The sequence below is a fragment of the Vicia villosa genome, unplaced genomic scaffold, assembly GCF_029867415.1.
Source record: "Vicia villosa cultivar HV-30 ecotype Madison, WI unplaced genomic scaffold, Vvil1.0 ctg.001104F_1_1, whole genome shotgun sequence".
Classification (NCBI taxonomy): Eukaryota; Viridiplantae; Streptophyta; class Magnoliopsida; order Fabales; family Fabaceae; genus Vicia; species Vicia villosa.
In genome coordinates this window covers 150205-168147 of record NW_026705481.1, presented here as the reverse complement: position 1 = coordinate 168147, position 17943 = coordinate 150205, and the positions used below count along the sequence as shown (strand labels likewise).

The 17943-nt window shown below is 30.9% G+C and overlaps 1 protein-coding gene and 1 long non-coding RNA gene across 2 annotated transcripts; both read right to left on the bottom strand.

Moving 5' to 3' along the window:
* Nucleotides 1-2835: 2835 nt before the first annotated feature.
* LOC131633293 (uncharacterized) lies at nucleotides 2836-3328 on the bottom strand. Its single transcript, XR_009293280.1, has 3 exons — nucleotides 3218-3328; nucleotides 3025-3106; nucleotides 2836-2931 (listed from the first exon to the last, which is right to left on the bottom strand). It is a non-coding gene; the product is annotated as an uncharacterized LOC131633293 (long non-coding RNA).
* Nucleotides 3329-5610: 2282 nt separating this feature from the next.
* Nucleotides 5611-9820, bottom strand: LOC131633295 (uncharacterized). Its single transcript, XM_058904008.1, has 6 exons — nucleotides 9785-9820; nucleotides 9668-9698; nucleotides 9498-9584; nucleotides 7416-7605; nucleotides 6572-6678; nucleotides 5611-5930 (listed from the first exon to the last, which is right to left on the bottom strand). The coding sequence occupies exons 1-6, from the start codon at nucleotides 9818-9820 to the stop codon at nucleotides 5824-5826; spliced, it is 558 nt and encodes a 185-aa protein (XP_058759991.1). The 3' UTR covers nucleotides 5611-5823.
* Nucleotides 9821-17943: the final 8123 nt, after the last annotated feature.

Genomic DNA, 17943 nt, shown 5'->3' with positions numbered 1-17943 from the left:
TTGTTTTAAATTCAGAATTATTTAAGATTATTAAAAACATTCGGAATTATTTCTCATGAATGCTTATTGGCCTAGTGGTAAAGACTTAAGACATTGTCTAAAAATCTTGGGTTCAATTCCTTATAAGAAATAATTTTAACTTTTTGGATATTATTAAAATCAAAATTGTTTAAAAATGAAATTATAATTAAAAATTAATTTAGTATTTAAAAAATGAAAAATAAAAAATAAAAGTCAACGCGGCAGTTCAGTCACGGCTTAAAAGTATGAAAAAAACCGATTTGAAAAAAATATTAACATAAAGACTAATATGGTCCGATTAAATTTTGTAAGAGATTAAATCGGGTCTTTTTTTGTGAGGGATTAATTTGGGTTGTATAATTTTTGTGAGGGAGCAAAATGGATCTTCAGTCTAAATAAAAATTTAACGTGTACATAGAGGTGGGAATAAGGCAGACTAACTAACAAGAGTTTACGACCTAACCTACATAGGTCCAGTCCAAGTCAGATTCTTTTTTAAATAAAAAACGTCTAAGATTTTTTATAAGTCTATTTAGTCAAAAAAGACTATACTGCAAGTTATAATTTTTTTTAAAACCTATTAGACCGGTTTATTTTACTCAATATGAATAATTAAATTAATAATATTATACTATATTTTATACTTTCAATTAAAATATATAAATATAACTTAGTTATCTTAAATAAGTTACGAAAATAAGTGAACAAAACCTTATGAATAAGGGTTAAATATGTTTAAAGTCCCTTTAAAGTTAGATATTTTCACTTGTCATATCTCTAAAAGATTTTGTTAAAATCGTCACTAATTCGCTGAGTAGTAAACCGTCATAAACACTGTCGCTAATTCGAACGTTAAGCTGTAGAAAGGAACAAAAGTTAAAATTTTAAACTTTAGAGAGAAGATTCTTTAATGAAATTTTTTAGAGAGACGAAAAATGAAAATACATAACTCTAGGGGAACTTTAAACATATTTAACTATATAAATAATCTCATAAGGTTTTCTTATGTTCTCTTAAACAAATATTAAACAAATAGTATCACAACACTTATACTACTAGGTAAACTAGAATAACCCAATGCAAATAAATATTTAATCTTATTAATTTTTAAATTTGTCAATTTATATAAAAGTTAGTTGAATTGCTTATTTACAAATGCTCAAATAAAATAGATTTTTAAATAGGCTAATAAATTAATCGGACTTTTGAAAATGTTAGACTCAGGCTTTACTTTGAATCATCTCCTTCCCTCCTTCCTTCTCCTTCACACAAAACATGGAAGGAGATAAAATATAAGAGAGAGAGAAGAATTAGTAAAAGAGAGAATTGGAGAGAAAATATGAAAGGAGATGATCCAAGCCCCTCAGGCTTAAAAATAAATCTATAATAAATTATAGATATCATGTTTAAGTTTTGAATTTGTTAGCAGGTCAGACTTAGTCAAATTAACTCAACAGCATATTTCCACTCCTACTTGTCAACTTGTTTTTTATTCCAAAATGTCAAAAATTTATATGTTGTCCTTCCATACCAGATTCTATTAGAAATTAATGGGAGAGATAAAAAGAATGGGCTGAAAATTTTAAGAAAATTATTATTTGAAAGAATTTTTGAGTAAATAAAATTAAATTATAGCTTACTTAAAATTATATTCAACCCATCATTTAAAAAAAAAAAAACACATTTTGAATATCGTAAACTATTTTCAAGTGTTTTGTTTTGTTAAACTCATATATTTTACTCTATAAATATATTAAAAATATATAATGCTTAAGTAAATTATATTTTGTTACTTACATGAAATAATTTTATTTGAATGCTACAATATCTTAATTAAGCAGCTTTCGAACCTAGTACTGGATGGTTAATAAGCAATATTTTCACCAACTGAGCTACAATATTTGTTGAATATAAAGGCTTTTATTTAATTTTTATTAAAGTTTTTACTATACATTTAATTATTAATAATAATGCATTCACTACAACAAGGAAGCCCTACAAGAGCGTTTTTTTTGGGCTTTAAGAGCGCTTAAAAGCGCTGTTAAAGGCTGCGCTGGCGTAGCCTACAAAAGCGCTTCTAAAAGCGCTCTGGTAGGCCCCCCTATAAGAGCGCTTTTCTGGAAAAAGCGCTCTCGTAGGTCCCCCTATAAGAGCGTTTTTCTGGAAAAAGCGCTCTCGTAGTCCCCCCTTTAAGAGCGCTTTTTCCAGAAAAGCGCTCTTATAGCCCCCCCTGTGAGAGCGCTTTAAGAGCGCTTTTTTAGGAAAAAGCGCTCTTAAAGCCCACCCTATAAGAGCGCTTTTACAGAAGGGCTTTCGTATGTTGCGTTTTTTTTTTAATTCTTTTTTATTAATCTTTGGCAGCGCTTTTACTTAGAAGCGCTTTAGTAGGTTTGTGAGGTTTTTTAATGTGCAGCCTGTAATTTAATCCTCCCAGTCGACCTGTAATATTTTCGACCTGTAATATTTTCGACCTGTAATTTATTTTTGACCTGTAATTTATTTTCGACGATATTATTTCAGCCATCAGTAAGACAATATATATACCAAAATAATATCCAAAATTATATATATACATCATATATTACAACATCAATAATGTTATATAAAATTGTAAGTAAATCGACACAAATCCTACATGAAAAAGTGCTTAATGTAAAAATGACTCAAATCCTCTTTTATTTCTTCCAACTTAAGTTTCGGGTATGTAGCGGCACGGAATTCGTCAAGGTACTACAAAACAAAAAAAAATATGAATGATACATTTAGTTAAATGTAATAAGTTATATGAAATTATCTTAAGTTATAAATTCATATCGTGAGCGGAATCTCTAATTGATTTGCCTGAAGGATTTCTTTTATATACCTCAATACAAAGTATCCGCAATCGTAACTGTTTCGCTGTTGCGGACACTACATAGAAAAACAAATAAGATTCTATAGTTGTGCATTGTTTTATCAAGTAGCATAAATATATTATAAGCAACATTGTGAAAAATAATGTACCTGCACTTGGATCCAAGTAATGTTGCTAGATTTAGTTCGGGATACCTGTGCGTCCCGTTGACTTCGGAACACTTGTATTGATCTAATTAACAAATATATAAAAGCATATGTTTAGATCAATCCCACAAATAAGTAAATATATATATATATATATAAATATACACGAATATATATTTAGAACGATCCCACTTACAAATCAACGATGTCCTTCATGGCCTGATAATTGGTCCATTCACCGTTTACCGAATTCAGATAATACACGACTTCCCTTATAGGGTTGATAGCAAGCAGCAACCAGTGTGCTCTATAAATAAAAACAATAGGTTATATGAAAATTTTGCTATACACAAAAGAAACAGAGATTAGATGAACAAAGAATGAGAAACTAACCCTACTGGTCGGGTATTATACGCCCAAAGATGCAGACATTCTGTGTTGCCGGTGGACATGAATCTATCGACTAATCGCTGTCTAACTGATTCCCGTTCCGAAGCAATTGTCATTCCGCTGCAGTGGGCGGAAGACACGAAACGGAATCTGTTAGACAACGGAGTCCCGCGCAACACTCTGTCATACAACAACCTTAAATAAAAACATAACAAACATTAGATTATTTTCATTGAAATGTGTAAATAAATTATATTGTGAGACTAATTAAATAATATATCGGATGAGGGAATATTACCGGATGTATGAGTGCATGTTATTGACGCCTAGTTGATCATGCTTAAAAATCTCCTCCAAGTCATCAAGTTCAATAAGTGACTTGAATTCAATACCGAAGACACTCTCATCCATAACGATTTCACGTAAAGCACCATCCTTCAAATCGGACATATCAACCATTGTTGCGAGCGTCGACCGGTACCGAGGCACAAAAGCACCGCCTTTTTTTCCCGCTGGCTTCGGAGGACCAGTGGGTGGTACGGTACGAACATGCTGCGTCACTTGTTGTGACTCCCGAGCGGATGCCTAAAAATCATATAAGTTAGGTAAAATATAAAATCATGCAGATTTAGATTCAGATTAATTATTAACACTTTAAATGTACCTCTTTTAGTGATGCAACAGACTCCTCCTCCTGTAAAATCCCTTTACCCTTATTTGCGGGTTTTATAGGAGCAATCTAAAATTAAAATGTAAAAAATAGTTAATAAACGGTTTAGAATTGACATTCGAAAACTAAATGATTTCTTAATCGTTTTCAATATACCTCATCACTAATGACAATGAGCTCCGAGGGCCATGCAACAAATGATCCTATTGCATCTCGCAGCAATGTCGTCTCTGAGACCAAGTCAGGTACCGGTAGCATCGCATCATGATCTACTACAACATCCACCGATACTTTCAGGTGTCCATCCGGGAGCGGTCTATGGTGAAGTAAATCTCCCACAGTGTTGTGCACTTTTCCCTTGCCAACTAGGCGATAACACGGTGCCGATAAGAATAGTTGGCAAGAAGAAATGCCCTAAACCAATAGTAAATATAAAGTCATTATCGTTAACAAAATAGAACAATTTGTAAGGAAATAGAACAATTTGTAAGAAATACCTCGGGAAATTTTCTTTGACCGTTGAAACTAGCTTTATCACTAGTTTCTCTCACCGATGCAGTATTGCACTTTTCTCTCATATACAAATCTTTATCTTTTTGCAATGCAGAGACTTGTGCTTGCAATTCCGCCAACTTTTGCAACACTTCTTCATTTGAAGGATTTCTTCTCCTAGGATTCTTGTAATAAGAGGTTGGAGTCACACCATGACCCTTACCCCTCACCCGACCGGGATACTCAGGAGCATGTAGGGCTCTACTAAGTACGCTCCTATCATCATGATCCTCACCGGTGGACACCGATTGCGACAAGGTCTCCTGTAATTCATTTATATTTCAATAATTATTAGTGGAGATAAAAAATCATTTATATATTAAAAAACATTTGATTTAAATAAAGACACAGTATTATACTTACACATTCAGTATACACTCTCTGAACTTCGGGATCGACGACTTGATTCTTGCCCACCCGAGCTTCCCTCCACAACACATGTACAGGAAGTGAGGTTTCCTCACTTTTAGACTCCTCCAACTATGCATTGACACAAATTGCAAAATCGTCAAATAAAACACATTTAGACAATTAATTAAAACGCATTTCTATTTACTTACAATTTTATCCTCCAAGCGTGCATATCCCATACGCCCTTTTTTGTATGGATATGCGGGTTTTGATGCTCTCGCGCTATTTGTGACACTCCTTTTCTGAAAAGCTTCATCTCTTTGATTTACAAACTTAACCCAATCTTCTTCATCAATGAAAATCTTATACTTTAGTGGTCTTCCCGGCGCCTCTTCAAGAAAGTTTCCATCTTTATCCTTAAGATAGTTATTTGTCAAAAAAGCTTTCCACCCTCTATATCTTTTTCCGGCCAAACTAAGTATGTACTTTTTACGCTCATCTGGTATGTCAAAGGTCCTCTGCAAAAAAACATACGCATAGTGTGTTAGTATAAGTAATGTAAACAATTTATCGTCAATATAATAAAAACAACCATATATGGTATATACCTGAAGCTCTTGCCAAATCGCCTTTTTTTTATTATCCAAGTCGTCACTCTTCATATTCCATTTAGCTACGGAGATTGGAATATGCATACGAACAAGTGTACCAATGTAACTTGTCAACTTTGCAGAATTAGGACCAATTGGTTGGTTTTCAGAATTCCATTCCAAAGGGTATACTAATCCTTGGTCTCTATGTCGTATGATTCCCTTCATAATCGTGATGCCTCGTGCAACTTATTTTGCTTCAGTATCAGGTGGAGCATTTGTATCCGGAGCATCTCTTTCTTGTGAGTTTTCTTGTGAGTTTGCAGGTGGAGCATCTTTATCTGAAGCCATTGAACCTGTATCAAACAAAGTAAAGCACATTAGTACACTATTAATAAGCTTACAATCTATACAAGTCAAACCATGCATGAACAAGTGTATCGGAAACGAAATCGGTACAAATCAAAATGAGCGTCAAAAAAGAAAGTTGTCGGAATTGAACGAAATTTACATGGCTATGGTAAAACGTCCCCACGGACTCAAAAATAAAGTCGGTTTTCCGAAATTCAGACCCTAAGCCCGACTTTTGATTACGGGCAGAAGCAAAACCGATAAAAAAACAGTCCCGAAATGTAAAGATAAGTGCATGAGCAGCTCCGGAATCGTCAAAATAGTATATTTACATGTAAAGAAGTCGACAAACGGATACATGGTTCAAAACAAATTAGTCGGTAAAAATTGAATAAAATAATCGGTACAAATTGAATAAAACAATCGGAGTATGAATTCTCATATAAAATTCCAAACATATAGCAGTATAAAATTCCAAACAAATTCTCATAAGCATATTCAAACAAATTCTCATAAGCATATTCCAAACAAATGTTCCATATAAAATTCCAAACAAATTCTCATAAGCATATTCAAAAACATATAGCAGTATGAATAAGAACATATAGCAACCCACATACAGCATATTCAAAAACTTAGAAATTACCTAAAGGGATGCAGGGAGAACGGAGGGAGAACGGAGAACAGACGGAGGCGGAAACGGCGAACGGAGGCGGAAACGGCGGCGGAGACGGAGGACGGAGGACGGAGGAACTGAAATTGATTTAGGGAAGAATCTGAGATTTAGGGATACTGAGAATAAATATACACAAATATAATTGCATGTATCTAGTTACATATAAATAGACATTTATATAAATAATGCATATATGCTCCACTGTACCAAACAAAACTCATGTAACTAATGCATGCTAACATAAACTACAAGATATTTATGTAAGAGCATCAATACAAAAAGAATAAGTCACAAATCTATAACATTGACAATACTAGAAATTGTGTCAATGGAAAACTATAATTTCAATTTAAAATAATGCAACCAAATTTTAGTATATCTTCAATCCATTGTCAATAACATGTACTTATTAACAATAACACATAAATTAGTAGAATGCATTGTCAATATCATGTTCTTTAACATCTTCAAAGAGAGTAATTAATGCATAAATTCATCTTCAAAAACTCCAAAACATATTAGAAGTTGTATCTGACAGAGTTGAAAAGCTTCAACTCATTGGAGAACAATGTAACTACTGGAACAACCTTCTATTAGACTCAATCAACATGACTACTCTAACAGTTACAACCAATGTATGGTGTTGCTGCTGTCACAAGTGGGGAAGGTGCACCACTTTTGGCTCTGAAATAATCTTCTACTCTAAATTGTTGAGTAACTTAATAACTCAACATAACATGATTATCTAAATTGATAAATTTGACACTGACAATAAGCTTGAACAAAACCCTAAATATGGAGAAGAAGATTTTACCTGAAAACAGTGATGCCGGAGAAGAGAGGTAACGGCCACGACGGCTGGAGACGGACGGAGGAGAGACGGACGGAGACGGACGGCGGCGATGAGACGGACGGCGGTGACGAGACAGAGCGAGTAGACAGACGGAGTTGGTGGTACGAAGAGATGAAATGCTGGAGATCGAAGATAATGAACAGAAGCGTATCTGAAAGAATAAACCCTCAATTTTATTAATTTTAATTATAACATGGGGTACCAAAGCGCTTTTAAAAAGCGCTCTCATAGCATGGGGTACCAGAGCGCTTTTAAAAAGCGCTCTCAAAGCATGGGTTACCAGAGCGTTTTTTAACTAAAAAGCGCCGTCGTATCATGGGCTATAAGAGCGCTTTCAAAAGCGCTTTCACAAGTCAGTCTATAAGAGCGCTTTTCAAAAGCGCTTTCGTAGGGTATGCACATTTTTAGCGAAATTTTTTTAAAAAGGCTATGAGAGCGCTTTCACTTAAAAGCGCTTTTAAGTTTCCACCTATAAGAGCGCTTTTCAAAAGCGTTTTCGTAGGGTATGCACTTTTTTTAGCAATTTTTTTTTGAAAGGCTATGAGAGCGCTTTCACTATAAAACGCTTTCGTAAGGGCGCTTTTAAAAACCATTTTTGGCGTAGTGATTTAGAATACACTAATAATAAATTTAGAATACACTAATTAGAATACTTACGTTATTATAAATAAATTTTCATAATAACAATTATAAATAAAACTGTACAATATTTACGTTAATATCATAATAAATATGATTTAAATAAAACTGTATAATATATAAGTTGGAGTTATTTTCTAATTGAACTTTTAAAGTTTTTGATTATTATAAATTGATAATTCTTTTAAAATTCTTTTATAAATTGCGTTTTTTATTTTTGTTTTATATGTAATTAACATTTTTTATATTGTTTTTTTTATAACGTTTTTTTTGTATATTCAGTATATAACATTTTTTTATATTGCATTTTTTAAACATATCATTTTTATAAAGTGCATTAATTAATTATTTTTTTATAAACTTCAATTTTTAAATGTTAATATATTTTTTATAACTTTTTTGTTTGTTTTATATGTTGACATTTTTTTGTTTATATATATATATATATATATATATATATATATATATATATATATATATATATATAATGTTAATATTTGTTAAGAATTTATATTAATGTTTTAATGTTTATTATTATATTAATGTTAATAGTATACAGTTACTATTCTTTTAACATTATACATATGTTCTAATGTTTATAAATTTGTGCTAATGTTTATAAATTTGTTTTAACGTTAATATATATAGTTCAGTTTTAAATAAATAAATATATAATTTCAGTTCTGTAATAAATATCTTGCAAGGTGTTAATATAATGGACATGCACTGACACTCATCTAATAAAAAAACAACAAACTGCGATGTCATCTTAGTAATTTAAATATAACAGTATGATTTATTGGGATACATAGTCGTGATTGGTTGACAGTGTAAAACTTTTTTACACTGTCAGTGCATCACCTATTTTCTCTATATATATTACATATAAAATAAAATAAAAAACGTTAATATATAATATATTATTTAAGGAGTAAGATTAAAACAAATGAAATGAGTTGGTTTACTGGTTGGGGGTATTGGCTGCCTATACTAATGGTTAGTCAATATTTTTCACGCCCAGTCAACCAAATAAGAGATATGGATTTTCAACAGAATCTTGTGTTTTAGTATTAGGGAAGAATCTAACAAAAAAAAATCTAATAGGAGAAAAACCAAAACTCACCTTAATAATTAATAGATATTATCCCTATATTTTATTATGTAAGTTTCCAATGGTTAATAATATAAGGAACAAACATTTAATTGGTGGTACATGAGTTGAAAAGTAATAGTAGTCTCTTGTTGAATATAAATATAAAACTGTTTACAGACCATTAAGCTTTCATATAATATTATTATTTTTTTTAATGTTTAGTATGCGAAAATTTTGGATCATTTCAGGTTTGCATATTTTACAATAAAAAATCAGCAGTTAAATATTTCTCTTGAAGGTGGTTTCCTTACTGTCAAACACCTGGCAACAGTTAAGTTCACTGTCACATATAGAACCCACAGAACCTTGACGGTTGGCCTGAACTGTGAGCCACGTGGCTGATACATTGAAATAATTCCAAAAATAATACAGAATCTCAGAATTTGGATGAGAAACAGCTCCCTCACACACACCAACTTACTGTCCACAGTGGCACAAGACATTGCACCACTCTGCAATGTCACATTTATTTTATTAATCAATCATGAAGCAACAATATAGTAATGTCTTTCTCTTATAGTCAAATAATTAACTATACCACAGACCAAAATGTGTTATTGTTCTTTATACACATTAATGTATTCAGACTTGATAATCACATAAGAACTTAGTATATGATAAGCAGTATTATATGCTGACACAAACCGACAAATCACAATGGCGGTTGTGGGAGATTCTCAGAAGTTGGTTTGATGAAACTAATGATCAGATTATCCTAAACCTAAGTTACATTATTTATATTATGGAGAGAAGAGAAAGAATTGTATGAACATAAAATAATGCCAAGTAGTGTAGTACTATTTGATTAAGGATATGAGACAGTTCAGAATTAGCTAAACAGTTGAGATTCTTAGGAGCCGTCCAATTTCGGTTTGAGGAATCACAGCCCACTCATACAGAATGAAAATACATTAGGCTTCTTAATTTAATTTTCTACGGAAAATTATCGTTAGAAGAGCAACCAACAAAGAAGATTAAATATAAACGAAAGTATAAGATAATTGACATAATGAATCGTGCCTTCTTTGCAACTATAGTGTAGTTATAATTTTTTTTTATTTAATGTTTGTGAAGTGCCGGTATTATATTTTAAGTAAAGAACCGGTACCGAATATGTATCAGGTAACAATATGCGTAGAATACTCATCCGGTATGCATCTAAGTTGTATTAAGTTTTTTAATTTTATATTTAAGTTGGTACACTAACTTGTACATATTTGGTACCTCGTACTCAAATTTTTTATTTTTTTTGAATAATTTAATTTGAACTTTTATTGGATAAAAATTAGGTTATTTATTCTATTTATAAATAAAAAAAGTGAAAGAAAAATCAACCTATTGCATTAAAATTTCTATCACACCCAAGTTCTTCATCTTCCGCTGAAAGAAATTGGAGCACATATATGGCTTTATTCATTCATCGAAAAGAAATAGATTCAACCCAATGAGGATTGATGATTTAGTTTTTGTTCATAGAAATTCTCGTCTTCTCTCGAAGAAAGAGTAAGGTTTATAATGAAGGAGCAACAAAAATGTGGGATATTGATGGAGATGAATGAGATATATTTGATGGAACCGGTATTCTTAAAGTTGTTAGTCTTTTCTCTCGATGAATTTGAACTAGAAGTCGCTCTTTATAATGATATTCGAGAGAAAAATATTAATATTCAGTCATAATTTCATGACCTATTAATACTTTTTAAGTATGATTTATTTATGTTGTCGCGTAGATATTAATTCTTTTAAGTAAATTATTTTTTAATTTTAACGTTTTGTTGTTATTTAAATAATATTCTTTTGTTATATATGGTTATATTTTTTAAAAGTTATACTAACGTATCCGAACCTTAATTTTTTAAAAAATATCGTACTCCGTACGGGGTACTGGGTACACACCCGTATCTATGCAACGCAGTTTATAGTGCATACCTTGCGAATATAATAGTGCACATCTTTACGACAATAGAGTAGTTATCGTTTCATTTATCTATATCTTATGAAATAATTAGAATTTCAGTGTTACAAGTCATATACATAATACTGTTGGGGTTGGTTGAAAATATATATATGTTTGAAGAAGTCTCACATCGCTTAATTTTGTGAAGGAAGAGGGAGTTCAAGGCTATATATAGGATTAAAAGTTCTTCTAAGTCCCACATCGCTTATTTTAGTGATGGAAGTGGGAATCCAAGGCTATATATAAGATTCAAGTTTTTCTTTACAAGATGCACCAGTCAAAAGCACTTTAAGCTTGTATTTGACTTTCTTTGTTCTCTTATGCTCTTGTATTAGAGTGTTGTGAGATGTAGTAAAATATTTGTTTTAGAGGGTGTGGGTGTATTGGGGGCTTGGGGTATTTGAGGGTAAATTATGTGTTGTAACAATTTTCACATATTGTTATTCTTTGGTTGTCATTTGACAACGGTCATGGTTTTTTCTTCGGTTTTGGAGTTTTCACGTTATGTTCTTGTGTTGTTATTTTGTTCCTATTTTCTCTATGTTTGTTATTTTTCCCAACAACTGGTATCAGATCTCTCAGTTCAATTTGGGGAAATGATTCTTAGTCTGCTCTGTGGTTGCAGCTTTGTCCGATCTTCCGCATCAGAAAAGAATGGTGGTGTTGTGAGAGAATTGTTGAGCTAAAGTTACAAGTTCCGCTATGTAGTTTGGGTTAGAGAAAATTGATGGAAGAATTGTTTTTGACTTATGAAAAGTTCAAGTCAAATATATGTTACACAAGGTGCAAGATTATGTCGGTGGTTGAAGATCTTCATGCCAACAAGGAATTTACATCATAAGTTTTCAACCTGGTTTTCGGCATGTAAAAATTCTTGGAGCGGTTTAACTTCAAGTGAAATTTATTCTTCATGATAAAATATAATATTGTCGGTGATGACAATGTGAAATTCTTGAAGTGGTTTTTCTTTAAGTGAAATATATTTTTCATGAGAGAGTATGATAGTTTTTAAAACTATGATTTTCAGTGAAGACAATGTGAAAATTCTTGGAGTGGTGTAGCTTTAAGTGACTATACTCTTTATGGTGGACTATGATTGTCGGTGAAGACAATGAAAGCTTATGTATTATTTTCCATCAAGGTGGAGATTGTTAGGGTTGGTTGAAAATATACATGTTTGAAGAAGTCACACATCGCTTAGTTTTGTGAAAGAAGAGGGAGTTCAAAGCTATATATAGAATTAAAAGTTCTTCTAAGTCCCACATTGCTTATTTTAGTGATGGAAGTGGGAATCCAAGGCTATATATAAGATTCAAGTTTTTCTTTACAAGATGCATCAGTCAAAAGTACTTTAAGCTTATATTTGACTTTCTTTGTTCTCTTATGCTCTTGTATTAAAGTGTTATGAGATATAGTTAAATATTTGTTTTGGAGGGTATGAGTGTACTGGGGGCCTGGTGTATTTGAGGGTAAATTATGTGTTGTAACAATTTTTACATAGTATTATTCTCTGGTTGTCATTTGACAACGGTCACGGTTTTTTCTCCGATTTTGGAGTTTCCACGTTATGTTCTTGTGTTGTTATTTTTCAGTGTTAAAAGTCATATACATAATACTGGGGTTCGATTTACCTAAATCATAATCCCCAGTTACTCCACAAATAGTTATATTTATCCATAATTATCTCAACGATATGAACTTACTTACTTAACAATACATAATAATCTCAACAATAAGAGCTAAACTTGACAATCCATAATAATCTCAATAATATGAGTCATACTTAACAACCTCCACTTTGGTGAATATCAAACCCTTATAAAGACTTTCAATATAACGATTCATACTAGCAACATGGAAGGTATACCTCATACTTAACATTGAGAAACATGTAACAAATTCAAACAATGTCTGAATTTGTCACTGATGACTGATTTGATCAACATATCAACCACATTCTATGAAGTATGAACCTTTTCAAGTAGTATTTTACCAAATGCAAGTAACTCTCTGATCTTGTGAAACCTCATATCAATATGCTTGATCCTGGCATGATACACTTGATTGATTGCCAAATAAATGACACTCAAATTATCATAATGCAACCAAACTTCTCCTTGCTCAACACCCAATTGTATCACCAATCATGTAAGCCACAAGGCTTCCTTGACAACTTCATCTGTCTCCATGTACTCTGCTTCAGTTGTCGATATGACCACTATGGATTGAAGTGATGATTTTTAACAAATATGCCCTCTTGCTAAAGTAAAGACATACCCTATTGTAGACTTCCTATCATCCATTACAAGCATAGTCTGAATCAACATATCCTACAAATGAACGATACCCTGTTCACTGCTAAACACGATACCATAACTCATATTATCCTTCATGTACTTGAAAAATCCACTTGACAACTTCCCAATAATGCTTTCCTGGTTTGGACATAATATTACAAACTTGAATTACATCTTTTGCCGAATCTATTCTAGTGCATACTTTATCATACATTAAACAACAAACAACACTAACATATGGGAACTTTGACATATACTCAACTTATGCATATGTCTTTGAACACTGATCCAATGAGAGCTTAAAGTGATTTGTCAATGGATTACTCACAACCTTTGAATTACTCGTGTCAAACTTGTCAAACACATTTTCAACATAGATTTTTAGAGACAACCATAATTTTTAAGCACTCACGTCCTTGTGAATCTTCATACCAAGAATCTTCTTAGTAACACCTAATTCTTTAAGTCAAACTCCTTTTCCTACATAATTTTTAATTCATTTGCATCATGTAAGAACAAGTATTTGCAAGAAATTAATGGCTAGAACCATGATCCATGAACATCTTGTTATGTTCAGAACATTGTCTATATCAGACCAATTTTGAACAAATCATCTTATGAGTTATTCAAAGGAAGAAAGCCAAACATATCTTATTTTTTATCAATTTGGTTGTACATGTTACATTCTGAACAATAAAGTCTATCTAAAGAAATTTGATGTCAAAGTTTAAAAGGGTATCTGTTTAGGATACTCTGAACGCTCTAAGGCATACAGAGTGTATAACTCTAAAATCAGAATGGTTGAAGAGTTTATACATGTCAAATTTGATGACAAAGAGCCTGACTATAATATGTCAGAGTCTGTTAAACTATATAATTTAAGGTTAAATATTACGACACCCTCTGCAATATAGGTGGATTTCGTTTTACCACCAGTAATTTTTTTTTTTTTTGAATTTCATCCCTATAATGTAATTTTTTTTGTTTTGTTATGCCCCATAAACATACAATTTGAATATTGAATCTGGAGGTAAATTGTACACTAAAGGAGCAAAAGACACATAATTTTAACATTTCAAATGGAAGATTCAATTTTTTAAAGAGAAAATAAACTGAATTTCGCGAACATTTCATATTCCGTATTGTATATTTAACCCTATAATTTATGCAATTAATGCTTTTTATGATTATTCAGCTTTTTCATGCTTCCTGTTTCTTTTTATTTAATCAATATCAAACTGATCTTAATCATATTTTTGTTATAATCACTTCTACTCAATTTACTTTAAAAATTTACAATCAAAATATTATGCAAACCCATCTACTTTAATATTTTATGATATTTTTAATAGCTTAAATAATACTTCAATTGCCAAGTTATTTAATTGATTACAATTTCTTTGGAGACGAACATATTTAATATTTTATGATATTTTATTATACTTATCAAATGTCTCTTAATTTTTTTTTAATGTATTTAACGTTTTACCACTTGAACTTAACAGATTCAACTCATTTACCCATGTGGAATGCAATCAAATTGCCATCTTGCATTGTTTATTTGTATACTTGTCTCACTACCTCTATTATATATTTTTAATATAATAATCTTATATTGATATTAAAATTTTATTTTCGGAACTAATTTCAATTCTTACGTGCGCAAAGCCACCAAAATATTTAATATATATTTTTAAATTAATTAATATAAATTTAAGATTTTGTCAAATATTGAAACTTCAAAGAAACACCAATTGCCTGGCCATTCTGAAGACAAAAAGAACATGTGCGTGTGTGTGAACACTACATTAATTTAATCACTAATACTATAATTAGAATGAGTTGTCATAATCACAATTCAGAAGAACTAATATTTTTTGTGCCAAGAGATTGAGAAAAGCAATTTGGCAAAGAAAAAGACAGATAAATAATATTTTGGAAATAGGAAAATATATTATTTTTTTAAAAGATCAGTATAAGACAAATCAGATCAGATTTTTGATTGTGTCTTTCAAGGAAGACCACCCACCCTACGAGAGGGATTGTGAATCTGTGATACTCCTGAGATTTTAAGGAAAAATCTTAGAGATTCTTAGTAATCTCCAAAAATATATGCATCACATCTTTTATTATTTGAATTTAGGATACTTGTTTTGCTACTTACATAACATATCCAAATCAAGTAGTTCTTGTTTTTCATATATTGTGGATTTTGTGTCTAGATTTTCCTTGTGAGCCCAAACAATATTTTTGTGTTGAATGTTATCTATCCTATATTATCTATTCACAGCAAGACAATTCCACGTGTATTTGCCTCTTCCAAGTTCCAAGTGTTTCATGACAATATAGCTCATTTTTATAGAAAAAATTCATAAATTTGTGGATGCCAAATTTAAATATATTTTGTATAGGTATTCATTAAACCATATGATTAGATAACATTCTTTAGTATAATTGATAGACTAGTATTCATTCAAATTATAAACACTTGGTCGAATTGCACTAACAACTAATATTCATATTTTTTTTATATTTTGCATTTTAATATATATAATATTAGTCTATATTACAAGAATATCTTTTAGTAGTGTCACAAGAGGCTTAGGGTCTGTTTGGTTCAAATGAGGGGGAGGGGAGGGATTTTAATGGAGGGAAGGGAAGGGGAGGGGAGGGGAGGGATTTTTTATAATTATATATTTGTTTGGTTCAAACGAGGGGAGAGGAGGGGAGGGAAGGGATTTCGTTTGAAAATATGTTTGGTTCACGAGGGGAGGGGAGGGATTTTAATAATAATTTACAATTTTATCCTTGTAATTTTATATAAGTGATATGATATTCCATTGTAAAAATTTCATATATATTTTCTTGGAAATAATATTTGTATAACTGAGTGACTAAAAAATCATAACTTATAGCATAATATTAAAAAAATTGAGCACACTTGATTCGTATTATAACTCTCGACACAATAAATTATGCGTTGATAACAAATTTTGAATCCATAAAATAAATTATAATAAAACACAAAAAATATAGTTGTTATAATTTTTATTAAATAGAAAATAAAAAATAATTTGAAGTTGAAGAATAATTATAATAAGTTGATGGAAGGCTTGGAAGCAATAGATAAAAAATCATAAAAAGAAAAGTAGAAACATGAAAGAAAATAATATTTTTATAATAATAAAATAAAATTGAGGATGTTTTAGTAACTATATTAATTTAATTAATATTAAAACTCAGATCCCCTCCCCTCCCCTCCGAATCCCCCCGATTCGGGAGAACGCAAAAGCAGTCATTTGGAGGGATTTTGCTCCCCTCCCCTCCCCTCCTCTCCCCTCCAAAAAATTGAACCAAACACATTTCATTTTAAATATTCCCTCCCCTCCCCTCGCTCTACCTCGAACCAAACACACCCTTAGTGATATACTAAATTTAGTTATTTCTGTTAATCGAAAATAAATAATTCAAGTGATGTAATATATTATTGGTAGTGTAACAAGTTACATGATCAAATAAGCACTTCTGAAAAGTAAATAAGTTATTTCGGTTTAGTGGTAATCGGTTATATAGAAGATTATAATCGATTACAGTCACGATGAATTATTTTATTTTTTATTCTTTTTCACTGGTAACCGGTTATTAGCCAAAGTTTTTTTCTTCAGACTGTGTAGTTACTTGTTTTAGCTCCCAATCATTATAACTTGTTTTATATATATATATATATATATATATATATATATATATATATATATATATATATATATATATATATATATATATATAAATATATATATATATATATATATATATATATATATATATATATATATATATATATATATATATATATATATATAAATATATATATATATAAATATATATATATATATATATATATATATATATATATCATATGTAGTAGAATGTAATTAGTAATAAAAATTTGATTTCTAACCTTCAATAATTCTCCCTCTCTCTATTATTCTCTTACTATCTCACTTAATCTTCTCCACAAACACCAAAATCTTTGTTGTGAAATCAATGCCAAGAACAAAGTATAATAGGTTTTTTCCTTGGCAAGAAACCCACAAGAGTAGGAAAGAAGAAAACAAGGAGAACACAATGAAATTCGTTATAAATTGTTATTCTTTACTTTCTCTTTGAAGCAAGATTACAAGTGTTACAGAATAACAAATAATCTGTCTCACCCTAATTAGGATTTATAGAGTGCAATGTTGAGAGACTAGTATGCTATTAATAATAAAACTAACACACTAAACTAATGAGCTTTTACACACATACTTATTACACAAGTTAACTTTGGGAACAAGCTAACTTAAACAATTGGGCATAACAAGCAGGCCAAATTCGACATGCTAATAATCCTAGCATACTCCGACTTCGACTACATCACGTGAATAGACTTCGGCGACATGCTAA